The 15,650-nt window shown below is 44.0% G+C and overlaps 1 protein-coding gene across 1 annotated transcript in view; it reads right to left on the reverse strand.

The window, feature by feature from the left end:
* ARK2C (arkadia (RNF111) C-terminal like ring finger ubiquitin ligase 2C) overlaps nt 1–9,133 on the reverse strand; it is a 119,311-nt gene extending 110,178 nt beyond the window's left edge. Inside the window, exon 1 of the mRNA XM_074994360.1 lies at nt 8,915–9,133. Coding sequence (XP_074850461.1) covers nt 8,915–8,975 — 61 coding nt within the window. The 5' untranslated portion in view covers nt 8,976–9,133. The remainder of the gene's footprint in view (nt 1–8,914) is intronic.
* Between the last annotated feature and the right edge of the window lie 6,517 nt (nt 9,134–15,650).

Below are 15,650 nucleotides of genomic sequence, written 5' to 3' on the forward strand. Positions count from 1 at the left end.
TGGGTGCCTGGCGGGATTGGAAAGATGGCTTTAAGCTACCTTTGCCAGTTCGGGGCAGCCTTTGCAGCTGCCTTGTGTAAGCTGAAGCAGCTTAATAAGAACAGCCAGACCTCTTTCCTCCGAGAGACCAGCTCAGCACAACCAGAGCATCACTCTGTATTGGGAATCTTCCTGAGGCCAGTTAATCCCCTACTTGTAGGGGTCCATTACACCCACAGTGCAGCACAAAGCAGAATGCCAAAGAGAAATTGGATCCATTGACTATAGCAAGGGTTTAACCGGACTATGGAGGACTGAGTACAGAGGCACAGGAATCAGCCCATAAAGCCTGATTCTGCTCTTCCTCCCAGGATTAACTCCACTGGAGTCAAGAGAACGAGAAGTCCTGTGGCACCTTATAGACTAACAGACTTTTTGGTGCATTAGCTTTTTTGGGCAAAGACAAGGTGGGCCTTTGCTCATGAGAGCTTATGTTCCAATAAATCTGTTGTCTATAAGGTGCCACAGGACATCTTGCTGTTTGTGCAGATACAGACTAACATGGCTACCCCTCTGATACTTGAGTCAAGAGAGTTACACCAAACAGGATCTAACTTGGTACCCAAAGGTCAGTTTAGTTTCTTAGCTGCTATCTTGCTGTTTTTGCAGGTACAGACTAACACGGCTACCCCTCAGATACTTGAGTCAAGAGAGTTACACCAAGCAGGATCTAACTTGGTATCCAAAGGTCAGTTTAGTTTCTTAGCCGCTTGTTGGCAAAGCCTTTGCAGACACAGGGAGCATCCCCCAGGGTTGGCACTTGCCATACAGACACCCATCTTATGCAATTTCAGAAATGATTGGTCTTTGGGAGGAAGACTGGTAGTCCTCAGCTGTATACATGGCATAGCAGATGCATCTCTTAGCAAGCGCATGAAGCAAACTGTGGTTCATTCCTTCCTCCTCAAAGGACTCTCCTTCCCACAGGATGCTGGGTAAGAGCCTCATCCAAATTTTGTAGGTGCCATCTCTTATGTAAGTCACAGAAACTTATTCAGCCCCTGCAAAGACGCAGCCCTCGCTCCCATTGGCTTCAGTTTGAAGATCGAGAGCTGTAAGGTTAGTTTGCTGGCACAGGTCTCACCAGAAATCAGAATTTTTTGCTGTAGGCTATGGAGCAGATACTGTTAAAATGCTGCCCTGTTCATGGGAATAATACAAGGTGAACTCAGGTGATGTGCCTGGTCAGTAAATGCAGTGAGGCCTGCTAGACTTCTGGATAGCTGTATGCTCTCTTGAACACATTTAGGCCTAGATCTTTCCTTCACACAGAAAAAAAAATGGGAAAGTCAAAATTAGTTGGGAAACTCAGAAGCTTCCAGGCTGAGTGCACAGGGAGTGTGGTCCTGCCAGCCCATGGACAGTCTGAGATCCAGCTCACCTACAGAGGCCCTGAGCACGGGCATGGAGCTCTAGTCTATCTCCATTAGGCCGTAGACCCTGGAACTCCCTCAAAAGGGATGTTCCATTGAGTCCCTGACTATGATTAAACCAAACTCCTTGGGGAGGAGGAGCTGACAACACAGAATGGGAGGTGGTACAAGATAAGGTAGCAGGAGCAACATTGCTGTGGACTGAGGGAAAAGCTGACTGTGGAGAGAGTTCTGTGCAGGCCTCTTGTCTCCGGCTCCCCCTCAGGCCGCTGAAATCACTTAGCCCCAGACACGTGCATAGTTGCTCTGGAAGGATGGGGGCAGACGTTTGTGGTGGATTGACTCATAGTTGTCCTATTGCAGCTGTTAGCTAAAGGAGGGACCTTTCCACCCTTCCCATCAAAAGGAAGGTGGGATGAGGTGGCCCTAAATATTCTGTGTGCTCTTCTTGGCATTACCATGAGTGTTTTCATGCAAGGTGCCTGGGGAGTTTAAGAGCAAGAACAATTTGCTCCCGCTAACTCCTTTTTGTCTAAGATCTTCCTCTATGTGCAACACCCATAAAAGTGCTCAAAGGGACAAAAATCTCCTGATGATGCTATTCAATTGCTAGGGTAACTCAGGATTCCAGCAGCAGAAGACTCAGGCCTGGGTTTGCTGTAGAGACAGCTGACCAAAGTAACACCACATACAGTCTGATAGGGCCCTGCAGGCACTGAGGGAAAATCTTCACTATAGAGTAGACCCTTCCGTGGTTGATCTTTTGGAGTTTGATTTAGTGCACTTAGTAGGGACGTGCTAAACTGAACTTAGAGGGCCCCTCCATTGGTATTTGCACCTCTTCTAGGAGTAAGGGAAGACGACGTGGGTGCATACTCTTGTCAACCTCCCTCAGTGGAGACAGTGCAGAAGCCAAAATTAAGATACTCTGGCTCTAGCTTCGTAATTAACATAGCTAAAACTGTGTACCTTCATTAGACCTTCCCCTGTAGTATAGACCTCTCCTGAGAGATTCTTATGCACATATGTAGATTACATAGCAAAGTGATACATGTTTAGTGCAATGCATGGGGCTTTGTTAATATTACAAGAACTAATTCTTGTTAACGAACTGTATTTGCTGATATAGGTGTGGCCTGTCTGGGGGTTTTTAAGTTTCACAGCCACTAAGTCAATCATCGTCGGATTTGGCACTTAAAAATTAGGTGGCTACATCTGCTTTTAGGAGCCTACTTCAAAGGCAATGTCTACACTAGAGCAGTCTGGCAAGTTTCTGTTAGACACTTCTGTCAACAGATAGCAGCCAGAATGCCAAACGGATCGGATCGCAAGAGTGAGCCACTCTGTTGACAGAGAGCACCTGGACTTCCTGGCCACTCTTTCGACAGCATGACCAACCGGAAGCACAGCAGACAGGGCTGCCTGGGGTCCCAGAAGCCCTGTCTGTCAACAGAGGGCCCCCTTGGAATGTCCAGACCAGCTTTCTTTTGACAGAGGCATTCTGCCTCATGGGGCAGCAGCAGGAGGCTGTCAACAGAAGCGCCGTGTTCTGTCGATTTCCTGTTGACAGAACACCTTGGGAATGTGCACGCTCCCTGAGGTTTTGTTGACAAAATCTCGAATGTAGGTGTAGCCACAGAGGCCTGGTTTTCAGAGGTTTTGAGGAGCCGCAACTCCCTTTGAAACCCACACTGAGAACAGGGCACCGAACAGCCTCTTGGAGTTACTTGGCAGCACCTGGCAGGACTGAACCTCATCACTCAAGTTAGACCCTGGGCTGGCTTTTACCACGTGCCTCCCACAAGTCCGTTTATTCTTTGGTTTCTTGCACTTTTCAAGGTGAAAGTGGAGCCATTCATTTTTAAACATTTCTTTTAAGGTGGGCCCAATTCTATGATTAGCAGAGTAAATCCAGAGTTACTTCATTAGACTTTGCTGGAGTTATTCCAGATTTACACCACAGCAAATGAGAGTAGATTTTGGCCCAGTGTTTTTATTTCTGAAACAAACAAAAAAGGACAGATCCCAGTGACAAGAATATCAGCTCGGTTCAGGAGATGGGGTCAGATGGGCCTGAGTCTTTTTGAAACATCTCTGGCAGTATAAAGAGAACTTGTGAACTATTTAAGACCCATTTTAAGATATCAGATTGGTGTACAGGCACCTGATACATAAGCATCCAGCCTAGTAATGTCTACGGTCAGGAAAATCTTTCTCCCTCTTATAGAAAGATGTTATTTAAGGCAGCCCGTGGTGGCATCTGAGAGAAATAGACACTTCCAAGAAACCATTGCCTGTCTTTCCACATGCACAGCAGCAGCACTTCAGTTGCCTTGAATTTCCCCAGTCTGTGCTATTGCCATAAACAAAAAGGTCTTTCTTGTGTCCGTGTGTCTGTTCTGAATTATAGTGTTAAACATATAAATTATTTAGCCATGAATGCATTAGATGAAGTATGAACTATGGAAGCCTTGTGCCTGCTTAGTAGTAAAGTGTTTGGAGAGACGACAGAAATATTATATCTCATAAGAATGTGTTTCTAACGAGATAGGTCAAAAAGGATGCAGCTGATAAATTGCTTAGCGTGAGTTCCCATTAACCCAGCAGTTTTCTGTATTATTAGATTACCAAACTACTCTCAAAATGTATTGTCCAAACAATTTCAATCTATGTTAGCCTAATCTACAAAATAAGAACTTGCAGCTTGTAATAATGAAACTGCTAACTGTAACAAAGGGACAGCTGCTTGCATATTTCGGGTTAGGAAGGGCTGGAAATGTAGGATTTGGCAGGGGAAGGGATTGGTTCATTGATTTTTTTTTTTAATTTCTGAAACCATAAGCAAAATGTACTTGTACTATGTGGAAAATAGTCATGTAATAGAATGATCAGCCCCAACAGGCATGCACTTCTCCTTGCATGCAAGCTTAAAAAAAAAAAAAAAAAGCACAGTCTCCCTGTTTACATATGTGTACATGTACATGTGTCACAGCAGACAGCTAAGCTTTCAAATCTGGAATAGGCTCGAGCAGAGAACAAAGGGCCAAAGCATACAGTACATCCGAAAGGGGGAGCAGAGAAATATATTGTGTGTGGTCACACAGGAAGGACATGATGGCCAAACAATTAAAGATACATGGAAAAGGAATATGGAGAAGGAAAAAAATTCAGGATATAGTTAGGAGAAAGTGAAGTGGCGCTGCCATGTAAAATGATGAGTCTCTTCACATGACAACCGTTTAGGTCCTGTGGAGTCCTTTAGTCACTTGATTTCATCTGCTTCTAATGTGCCTTTTTCTACCAGGAAATGTAAGAATACTTGTCCTGCTCTAAAATGTTGATTGGTATAACTGTCAACTACTGGATTTTGGCTTTGTTTTTACAGAAAGAGAACCCAGCCCTGCATTTCTCCACTTTCTTTTGAAATGCAATTAGTGCAAAAAAACGTTTTTTTGTAAACCCTGACTTTAATTTATTGTAGTGGCACATGAGTACCACAATGTAATCAGTTTTATATTATGTAATTATGAAGTAATGCCCTCTTGCAAGTCTGGGAAACGGTTCTCATACCAGCCTCTAGTAAGATACCCAAGATCGGTGATCTGCATTATTATTTCATTACATCTGCAGTAAACTCCCCTAGTGATTAAGTGCAAGCTAATTCAAATTATCTGTGTGCTTACATAGGTTGGAAAGTGCATGTTTGTTTACTTTAGTTTCAAAGTCAATACTTAACATAAATCAAATCAGGTATTCAAAATGGAGTGGACCTCACATTTTCACACTATACGTAAAGCAGGAAATGTAGTTATAGCCTTAGCATCTTAGACACATTTACTACTACCTCCCCAGCTGTCTAAGGTATTTATAGTGTGCCAGTCATCACAGTATCTAGGCACCAAAGACTCCTCTCCTACCAGATGGTGGGTAGGACAGTCATAGTCAAAAGGGCAGAGTTATAAAAAGGAGGGGAGAAATATTTTTTTTCAGATTCATTTACTTCTTGATAATAAAGCCAGCCATATAAAAATGCCTTTTTCCCTCATCCATCTTGGAATTGCACCAGTCATAGCTGGACTGATATCACAACCAATGTGTAACCTTGTAATCAGAATGCAGTAAATAGCAGGCTCTTTATAATCTCTTCTGATAAAGAATGAGTGTGGGTGCATTTACACAGTTATTTTTTGCCATTCTGGAGTAAAAGAGGACTATACATAGGCACAGTGATAATATAGGATGTGTATCTGTACAGTAGATATACACAGACTAATGCTGAATATAGATATGGGATAGAAATATTACAGACCCCCATATCGATAGTACTGAAAAATTCTTACAATGGGGAAAGCAAGGAAAAAAATCTAAACAGCAGGATACAACAATAAATGGGAAAACAGCAATAGAAAAAGCACACTAGGTTAATATAGGAAAACTAGTTTCTTTATTGAGAGATTGTATATTAGTATTAGTGGAATTGTGTGTAACAATGTCATCATGCACACAATACAAAAAGGCAAGGCCCACCATGCTATGGAGGGGCAACAGAACAAAAGCAGCATACAATGAGCAGATGTATAGGCTACAGCACATTACATTTCAGCAGGGTATGTCTCTACAGAGAGATTTACATCAGAAACTAGGTAATGTAAAAAATACAGACCATGCTTTAGTTTTAGTACAAGAAAAAAGGTGAAGATACACAACCAAAGGATATTTGATACAGAAAATTACCCACAAAATAAGAACAGGAAGTAATTTAGCACAGCAGAAAATGTTATCCCTGTTTAATGGAAAACCATTTTGCCAGTAGTCTCTTTTTAAAAAAAAATAATTTAAGCAGAATTGGCATTTAATATGCTTCTTTGGAGTAGAGTTAATTGATCAAATGTTTGCATCCAATTTATACACACTAAATAAAGTGTTTAGATCATTTCTGTAATAAGCAATTGTATATACTGGATGTTTCAGCTTTCAAAGAAACAGATGGAGGCCAGCTGTTGAAAGTGGTGTAATTTTGGCCAAGAGCATGTGTGATATATATAATGTACAAAGATGCAGTACCCCTTTGTATTACAAAGTCTTTGAACAATCCTTGTTAACACTCAGGGTGGAGGAATATTCGGACATTCATAAGCTTAGTGTCCCCATTGATTCACAGATCTTATTCTCCAAATGTTTTTCAATGTCTATTTTTAATCAAGGCAAATTTAACTGCAGATTTTATTATTATTGTTTTTGCCCGTGACTGACTGTAATTTGTCATAAATGCACTCTACATGGCAAACCAACGGTTAGTGAAATAAACTGGACAACCCCACAGGATACTGCATCCACCAACTAAAGCAAAATGAATCCACTTAACAGGAATTTACAGTGCAATGTACTTAGCTAAACAAGATGAAGATACAAAAATGGCTGTTGTTATCTACAGCTATTCTGAAATGGCCTATTTTCTATACCACTACAATGAAATTAAAAAGAGCAGATTTAAGCTTACAGTCTGTCTAATAGTCTTACAAGAAAACTATGGTTTAGGACTTCGGGTTTAAGCATTAGTATCCTCTGTCACAAGGTCTTTTATGGTTTATGAATCATCAGCCCCTTCACAGTTTCTCTGTGGATATGTTCAGATTTAAATAAAATGAAAGAACTCAAAATGAAATGTAAATCTAGGGGAGAGAAGCAGAGAATCCCTTCCCCGGACTAAAACTAATTTGAAATTGAAAACATTAAATTGCATCCTGTAATGGTATTTAAAAAAAAAAATCAGTGTAATTAATGATGATAATGATTTAATCAGGATAATTATACTTAGGGGCTTAACATCAGTCTTAATTATTTTTAATGTATGCCTAGTATAGAATAAAAAAAATCCTAGACATTTTCAAATAATAATTGCACAGATAAAGAGGAAGGGGAAAAGCATTTTTACAGTGAAATCTCATCAATCTAAGCCTTTTAGAAATTGACAGACAGCCCATAGAGAGGGGATACTGCAGCTTAAAGATCAATGCCTTCCTCGGATGGATACAGGAAATGGTTAAGAGAGGGGTGTCACAATACAGCTAAATGCAGAGGCAGAGGGCTACAGCACACAGCAGCAAGTTGACCATTCACTGTGCTACACAATGAAGAAAAAAAATAAAGATTTGATAAATGCAAAATGTCATCATCCCATCATCACAATAGAGACTGCAGTTAACAATGTCGTTATGTTCACCTGGTTCCTATGGACAGACAGTAAAGGGAAATAAATTTTAAAGCACTCGGGCTACAGCAGGAAAGGAAAACCAGATTCTGATCTCAGTGACACTGAGGGTAATAAATCAATGCACCTGAAGCCATCCCTGCTCTGAAGTCAGAGTTTTTCTGGATTTAGAGCAGTGTAAATGGAGATCAGATTCTGGACTGGGGAGTAATTGAGCTACATTTTAACCCAGCTTTTATTGGGTCCCCCCGATCTAGATCTCAATGGTAATTACAGCTGTGCATCATCTTTAAGAGGAAATGTCTTTTTTATGGAAATAAAGCTACAGGGACTTGGCCAACAATAGGCCAAAAGGGGGTGGGAGGTCAGGCTGCGGGGAACATTTCCATGGAAAGAAATAGAAGGCAAGAGAGTCTGACTGAGAAATAATAATGGCTTTTATGCATCCTGATTTTGCTAGAAAGAAAATGGAAGGAATGAAGAAGAAAAGGGGTGGGGAAAGGTTCAAGTCCATTGTCTGTAGCAGAATGTGGGGTGGATGGGAAGGTGGGAAAAATATGCAATGGCCATACACATCCCATATTATAGATCTGTAAAAAACAAATCAGGCTTATTTTCTGAAAAACGCCCTCTGAGCAGGACGTACACCGTGCATCTGAGGGGGCTGTGGATAGAATCCGAATCCCAAGAGAGAGGAGCACAATTTACAGGGGAAAGAGGGGTGGGTGTGTGTGTGGGTGTGTGTGTGTGTGTGTTGGAGGGGGGAGGAAAAACAAATAAAAGGCGCCCTAAAAACGATCTGCTAATTCCGACGCTATTTTAGTCCATTACAAAAGAAACAGCAAGGGACCAAAAACCAAAAAGGTTAAGAAAGGGTTCACAAGAGGCTCTCGGTTCACCAGAGTGGGGGAGGGAAGCTATGGCGAAACCTCCGCTTGTAAATAAATACTAATCGCGGCACAAAGCAATGGTTGCCCAGAGCCCAACGTGAAACCCCAGCGGCTGAATGCACCGAATGGGCTGTGGGGTGGGGAAATCTCTGTCAGCCCCCTAACCCGTGGGCTGGGCTGTGCACCCGAGCCGGATGGCTCCGCTGGGCAGAAGGGGGAGCTGATCCGAGTCGAAAAGGAGAAGGCTCGGAAATAAAAACGCCCCCGCTGGGTCGCCGAGATCCCGCCTGTGACCCGCAACCGGAGACAAGGAGCCCGGGGCTGCAGGGAGGCTGCAGACAAACCCAAGGATCGTGCCTTTAACCCGCCCCCCGAATAAGCCCCGAAGGGTAAAGCGCTACCTCGGTTTCGCACAGAGCCGAACACTGGAAGAACGAGATAGCCGACGTGCACTAGCACCATCCTGCCGCCGGCTGCGGCCCCTTTGTTGGGCGGCTCCGGGCTGCAGGGGCTCGCGGGAGCGGCGCTGCGGACGGCGGAGGCTGCTGCTGGCTGGGAGACAGATGGCCCATGGAAATGGTCCCTTCGAATCCCCTATATACATTCAAATGTGGAGCTGGGGCTGCAGCTGCCTGGCACACAAAGGGAAGGGCAGCCAATGGGAGGGAGGCCTGGGAGGAGGAGGGGGTGGGTCTTTCTTGCTGGGCTGTTGCTTTTTTTTTTTTGGCTTTTTTTTTTTTATTATTATTATTCCCCTCCCTTTCTCTCTCTTATTGTCATCATCTCCAGCTTGGGTCTCTGTCACAGGGAGGAGACCCAATCAGGGGCTGGGCTGCGGCCCGCCCTGCAGCCCCCTGGCTAAGCTGCCTCCAAACAAGGAGAGGGAAGCACATTGGGGCCAGGGTTTGGGAGGCTGGAATCCTCCCCCCCCCGCGAGCACAGAGACACCCTCACACACGCGCCCTAGCCAGGGGTGCACGGCCCCACGCGGGGAGATGCAGGCCTGATTCCGCACAGTGCCGGGTTGTTTAGGGGATTTGGTGCCTATGGTTGCAGCGAGCCACTTGAATGCTTTTAAAAATCTGCCTCACGCACCCTACATACACACCCAGGCACTCCTGTGCCGACCATCTGCAAAGAGACCTCTCCCCCTGCCCTACACACATCTAACAGCACACACACGTGCAGTCCATGCATACATCAAGTATACAGGGACATCAACACGCCCAAGATGTGAACACAGGCACAAACGCATATAGCCTACCCTGAGGAACAAGTCCTGTAGGAGGATAACCCTGCTATAGAACACTACAGAACGGCTGAGGGGATGCCAGGGATCCCGAAGCTTTTCAAAGTAATATCTGTGGAACCCAGTGAAGTCTCTTTTGGTTGAATTCCCGTTCTTGCATTCTATGGCCACGTCTACGCTAGCAAGGTCTTCCGAAAGGTTTTTCAAAAGAAGGGGCTCTTTCAAAATCTCCAGCAGAGTGTCTACACCCAAAAAATATTCTTTCGAAATTCAACTGAAAGAATGCAGCGCTCCTTTCGAAAGCGCTCTTCCCCTCCCGTTACAGGAAGAGTGCCTTCTTTCGCAAGCTTCTTTAGAAAGAAAACCGTGTAGATGCGCTGCAGGCCCCTTGTTTCCCCCCCCCCCCCCCCGAAAGAGCAGTCATCACTGGGCCTGATTTTTCGATCCATGTCCTGTTCTTTTGAAAGAGCAGATCACCCTTTTGATCTGATTTTTTGTGTGTGGATGCACTCTTTTGAAAGATCACTGTAGTGCAGACATAGCCTATAGGTCTTCTCCGTAAAGGCACAGACAGGTGCATATAAAGACACATATTCTACACAAACATGTACAGATGTGTTTGCACACACAAGCATGGACCCCTGCAGAGAGAACACCAATATATACGCTATGCCTGCAGCTAGACAATGGCACACAATATATACACACACTCCATATATATATATCTCCAAGGCTGCGTCTACACGTGCACGCTACTTCGAAGTAGCGGCAGTAACTTCGAAATAGCGCCCGTCACGTCTACACGTGTTGGGCGCTATTTCGAAGTTGAAATCGACGTTAGGCGGCGAGACGTCGAAGTCGCTAACCCCATGAGGGGATGGGAATAGCGCCCTACTTCGACGTTCAACATCGAAGTAGGGACGTGTAGACGATCCGCGTCCCGCAACATCGAAATAGCGGGGTCCTCCATGGCGGCCATCAGCTGGGGGGTTGAGAGATACTCTCTCTCCAGCCCTTGCGAGGCTCTGTGGTCACCGTGGGCAGCAGCCCTTAGCCCAGGGCTTCTGGCTGCTGCTGCTGCAGCTGGGGGTCCGTGCTGCATATACAGGGTCTGCAACTAGTTGTTGGCTCTGTGTATCTTGCACTGTTTAATGAAAGTGTGTCTGGGAGGGGCCCTTTAAGGGAGCGACTTGCTGTTGAGTCCGCCCCGTGACCCTGTCTGCAGCTGTGCCTGGCTCCCTTATTTCGATGTGTGCTACTTTGCCGTGTAGACGTTCCCTCGCTGTGCCTATTTCGATGTTGGGCTGAGCAACGTCGAAGTTGAACATCGATGTTGCCAGCCCTGGAGGACGTGTAGACGTTATTCATCGAAATAGCCTATTTCGATGTCGCAACATCGAAATAAGCTATTTCGAAGTTGGGTGCACGTGTAGACGTAGCCCAATGCTCCTACAGGAAAATAATGCTACCTTCTTTGTCTTGTTCAGTAAGAGTTGTGGTTTGATATTGCCATAAAACAACAAGAAAATGAAGGAAATCTCTATTTCAAACGACTGTTTGGGGCCATTCTGTGCTACACATAACATAACATGCTACACGAGCATAAATTGTTGCTCATGTGACAAATGCAAATAATCACAGTAGTTCCTTTCTTCTAAGACTAAATCAGGAACTTTGTGAAAATAAGGACAACTGTTTCCCCCATAAAGCTATTTTGTTTCCCTTTGCTTCACTCTATGCTTCAAGCTAGAGCTTTTCCCAGTCCTTCTGTGGTCTGGTTTCTTGCTACTATTAAAGAAACAATGTGCATAATTTTGACTAGGTTATAGTAGGAAAAAAGTTAGGCCTTCCTCCTTCATAAAATCTGATGTTAGTGGAACTAATTGAAGTAACCTGGAAAGAACATAATCCCAGTGAAAAGAAACAAAATGTATTGATCCAGAATGGTAAAATCTGGAAAATGTAGAGTCACATGGACTCAACACAGAAAATACCTTAAATTATGCACCCTTGCTGCTAATAATAAATGCATCCGGAAGTATCAGAGCAGCTAACTATAAGCACTGTGAAAAACAAGAAAACAAAAAAAAAGTCTTCCTTGGACTCCATCATATAAAGAAACCAATTGACAAATACAAGCCACTTCACACTGGTTGAAAAGGGCATTCCACCTCCGCCAAAAAAAACCCCATTTTTTCCAACCAAAGGCAAACTCTCTCTTGTCCCTTTGGAAGGCTGAACATTTTGATCACCCCCTTCTCCCCCAACAGTTTAAGTTTTAAACAATCATATTTGGCTTCAATTTTGCCTCCAAAACCCACAGTATCTATAAAAAAAATCACGCCTCAATTTTTATAAGGTTCCTCATGGAAAACGCTTCACCTTTTTTGAACCAGGTTAAAAACTATTAGCATTAATACCATGTAATAGCACAAGCAAAACTAGCCACTGTGTTAAAACAAAATTAGCTCTAATCCAAGCCTATACAGAGTGTAGCAAAACCCTGGGAGAAATCCATCAGCTGCTCTGTAAGCAGGTAGTATTTACACACAAGAATGCTCTCACTAGCAGTGGAAAGTAAACCTAGGACAACTCCATTCCTCTTACTGATCAATAGCAGAAACCATGTATTATGGCTCTGGTTTTACCTTGTTAACAGCCACATACACTCCTTCCATCAGAAAGCAATCAAGATCTAGAATATAAATGCAAAAAAATGCCTCTCCACTTCCATGCAATTTCAGTCCTGGCATGCATAACACTAGTCCACATGCTTCCTTCCTGCAAAATGTACTTGGATGGAAACATTCATGCAAAAACACTGTCGCTCCATTAGCAGGACTGGCAGGCGCCAAATGGGTGGGGCTAAAACAGACATTGCAGGTCTTGGGATCCATAGGGAAGCTCATCCCCAACTGCATGGATCCTTCCCAGTGGAATGGAGTTCCTGGAAGTCAAGACTACCTGGAGGAGAATTAACTGTTTGTACATTTGACCACAGCTCTGCTCCTGTGCTGCTTCTCCACCATGCTTGCCGACTTTTTCCCATACTTCAGGGATGTACTGTAGAGGCTGAGGGTGGCTACCAGTGTTCCCTGTAAGCTGAGCACTTGAGCAGCCACTCAGGAGAGACTTGGGTGCCCTCCAGTTGATTAGCAGCGCGTCCATACGTGGCAGCGTATGTTTCTACTGGTGGTGCGTGTCTACACAGGCCTCGGTGCACATGACAAAAATTATTCTGCCCATGAATGGAAAAAATTAGAGGGAACTCCAGTGGCTACCCAGAGATAAGCAAACTCCCACGTAACCACTTTCTTCCTTCTCCACAACCAATCATATTTCTGTCAGAAATACGTTGGCTCCCCTCTGCACTGAAGAGGAGCATGTTACCTGGCTTTTGGCAATGTGGAATTCTTGTGCCAACAAGAGCTCATTAGCTGCCCTTTTGAAAAGTAGGCCACAATCCTACAGGTGGCTCTTTGAATTCTGCTGAGGTCCCATTCTACCTCAGTCACTTACAAGGGTGCCATTATTGTAGTGTCTGAGCAACTCAGTTTTTAATGGAGTTATCCTCATAACATCACCATGGGCAGGGAAGAGGCACCTGCGAGCTGAGTGACCAGAGTGCCATCACACTGGGAGTTGGGAAGGGAACCAAGACTTGTACCGCTGGCTCTCGAGCTCCAGATGAGCATCCTTCCAACCCAGCTGACCTCAATGGGGTTCCACAAGTCCATGGGCCCTCACCCACCCAGAATCATTTGGAGAATCAGTATCAGTGGGGTAACCGTGTTAGTCTGTATCTGCAAAAACAAGAAGAAGTCCTGTGGCACCTTATAAATGAACAGATTTTTTGGAGCATAAGCGTTTGTGAGCAAAGACCCAACCCACTTCATCAGATGAGAAGTGCGTCTTTGCCCACAAACGCTTATGCTCCAAAATATCGGTTAGTTTATAAGGTGCCACAGGACTTGTTGTTTTTGGAGAATCAAGGCCTTCTTTAGAGGCCCAGCGATAAAGAACTAGAAGCCTCGCTTTAGCCAGAAAGAGTTTGAAAATTCTGGCCACCATTTAGTAGCCCATGACAACATGGAAGACCTATCTTGGACACATACTTGATTATATGGGAATGTATTTAATTTGAGTGTCATTTGTCTCTCTTAGGCTGTGTCTACACTAGCTCCCAACTTGGAAGGGAGGATGGTAAGTAAGGTGTTGGGAGATTATTAATGAAGTGCTGCGGTGCATATGCAGCACTTCATTAAGCTAATTCTCCCCTGTGGGAACTCTGAAGCAGCAAACTTCAAAGTGCCAGCGTGCATGTAGCTGTGGCTAACCCGCTGGTATTTCGAAGTACCCAGGCTACTTTGAAGTCCCTTTACTCTTCAAAATGTGCTGCTTCAAAGTTGCCACAGGGGAGAATTAGCACTTCATTAGTAATCTCCCGACACCCTACTTACCATGCTCCCTTCAAAGTTGGGAGGTAGTGTAGACACCTCCTTAGAGTGCTAATACAATGTACCATTGTTTTTGCAGTTGTATTGTAGCTGCCTTGGTCTCAGGAGGCATCCTGGTCTGAAGAGAGTAGTGTAGCTCAAAAACTTATGTCCCACCAACAGAAGTAGTCCAGTTAAAGATATTATATCACCCACTTTGTCTCTCTAATAAAATTGACCCCACCCCACCCCACCCAGGTTATCCTAAATGTATTTATTTGTAAATGGACATACTTTTGCTCCTTGGCATAATCAAAGCCAACTTTAAAAATGGAAGTGCAAGTCTGATTTGTTTGTATGAGCCTTCCACAGCAAAACATCCCTTCCTGAATCATTGAAGCATCTCTGCAAACATGCCACTTAATGATGAGACATTGATTTTTAAATAGCATTTAATCTGCATTGGCGTTTCAGCTTTCATCAAAACCCACAAAAGCAAAAGACATTCACCATTATGGTGGAAAAACCCAGGTAGCTATTCTGTCCTGAATTCACCTCCTTGCAGGGACTGGGGGATGGGAAAAAATACAGCAGCAGTTTAAGGTCAAAGTGTCTGTCTGGATTTTCAGCCTTAATTTTGAATCACAATCCTGTCCTGTTGTTGGTTTAGGAAAACCCTTTAGCCTTTCCTAAACATAGGGTTTTGTGGTAGATCTCACGGGTTTGTGTCCCTGAGAAATCATATTATTGCATCTAAAATATTTTACGTGGAAAGAGAATGCACCATTCCTCCAACCCCCACCCACTATCAGCAATTTATGCATATCAGCCCTTCCAAATGTCAGTCCACTGTGTTCCCTTATACAAGGGTAATAATTTTAACAAAACTCCCCTGGTCTAGGCTGTTCCCAATGACGATTGCTTAGGATGGTTTAAAACTGGAAAACATCTATAATGAAGGCTCTGCTCCTGTCCTTGTAGAAGACAACGGAAGTATTGTCACAGACTTCAGTGAGCATAAGATCAAGCTCTAAACAGGGTGGAGGTTTTTGTAAAAAAAAAAAGAAGAAATCATGAATTTTTAACATAATACACTCTATTGTGTTGATGCTCTATTTACTTTCAGGACTTATCAACTGGCACATCAATGACCTGAAATGGTTCCAGTCTATCCCAGGGGAGGGAAATAGACCCCTCCGAAAATTTCAGTAAGAAAACATCAAAGGCACACCCCATCATTTATAATGCACCAACTCAGTTGACTTGAAAGCAGCAGGTGGGCGGTGGGGGGCAGACAAACCCAATCAACCCTCATTTAATTAGTAGCATTGTAAGGTATGGGATGGGGGTTGTGGGGCTGGGAGTCAAATCCTTCTTAATATCATCCTACAAACAGAACTACTGTTCCAGGCTGTTGTGGGTTTTTGTACTGTTGTAACAGTCAGACTGCCA

The sequence above is a fragment of the Carettochelys insculpta genome, chromosome 5 (genome assembly GCF_033958435.1).
Source record: "Carettochelys insculpta isolate YL-2023 chromosome 5, ASM3395843v1, whole genome shotgun sequence".
NCBI lineage: Eukaryota > Metazoa > Chordata > Testudines > Carettochelyidae > Carettochelys > Carettochelys insculpta.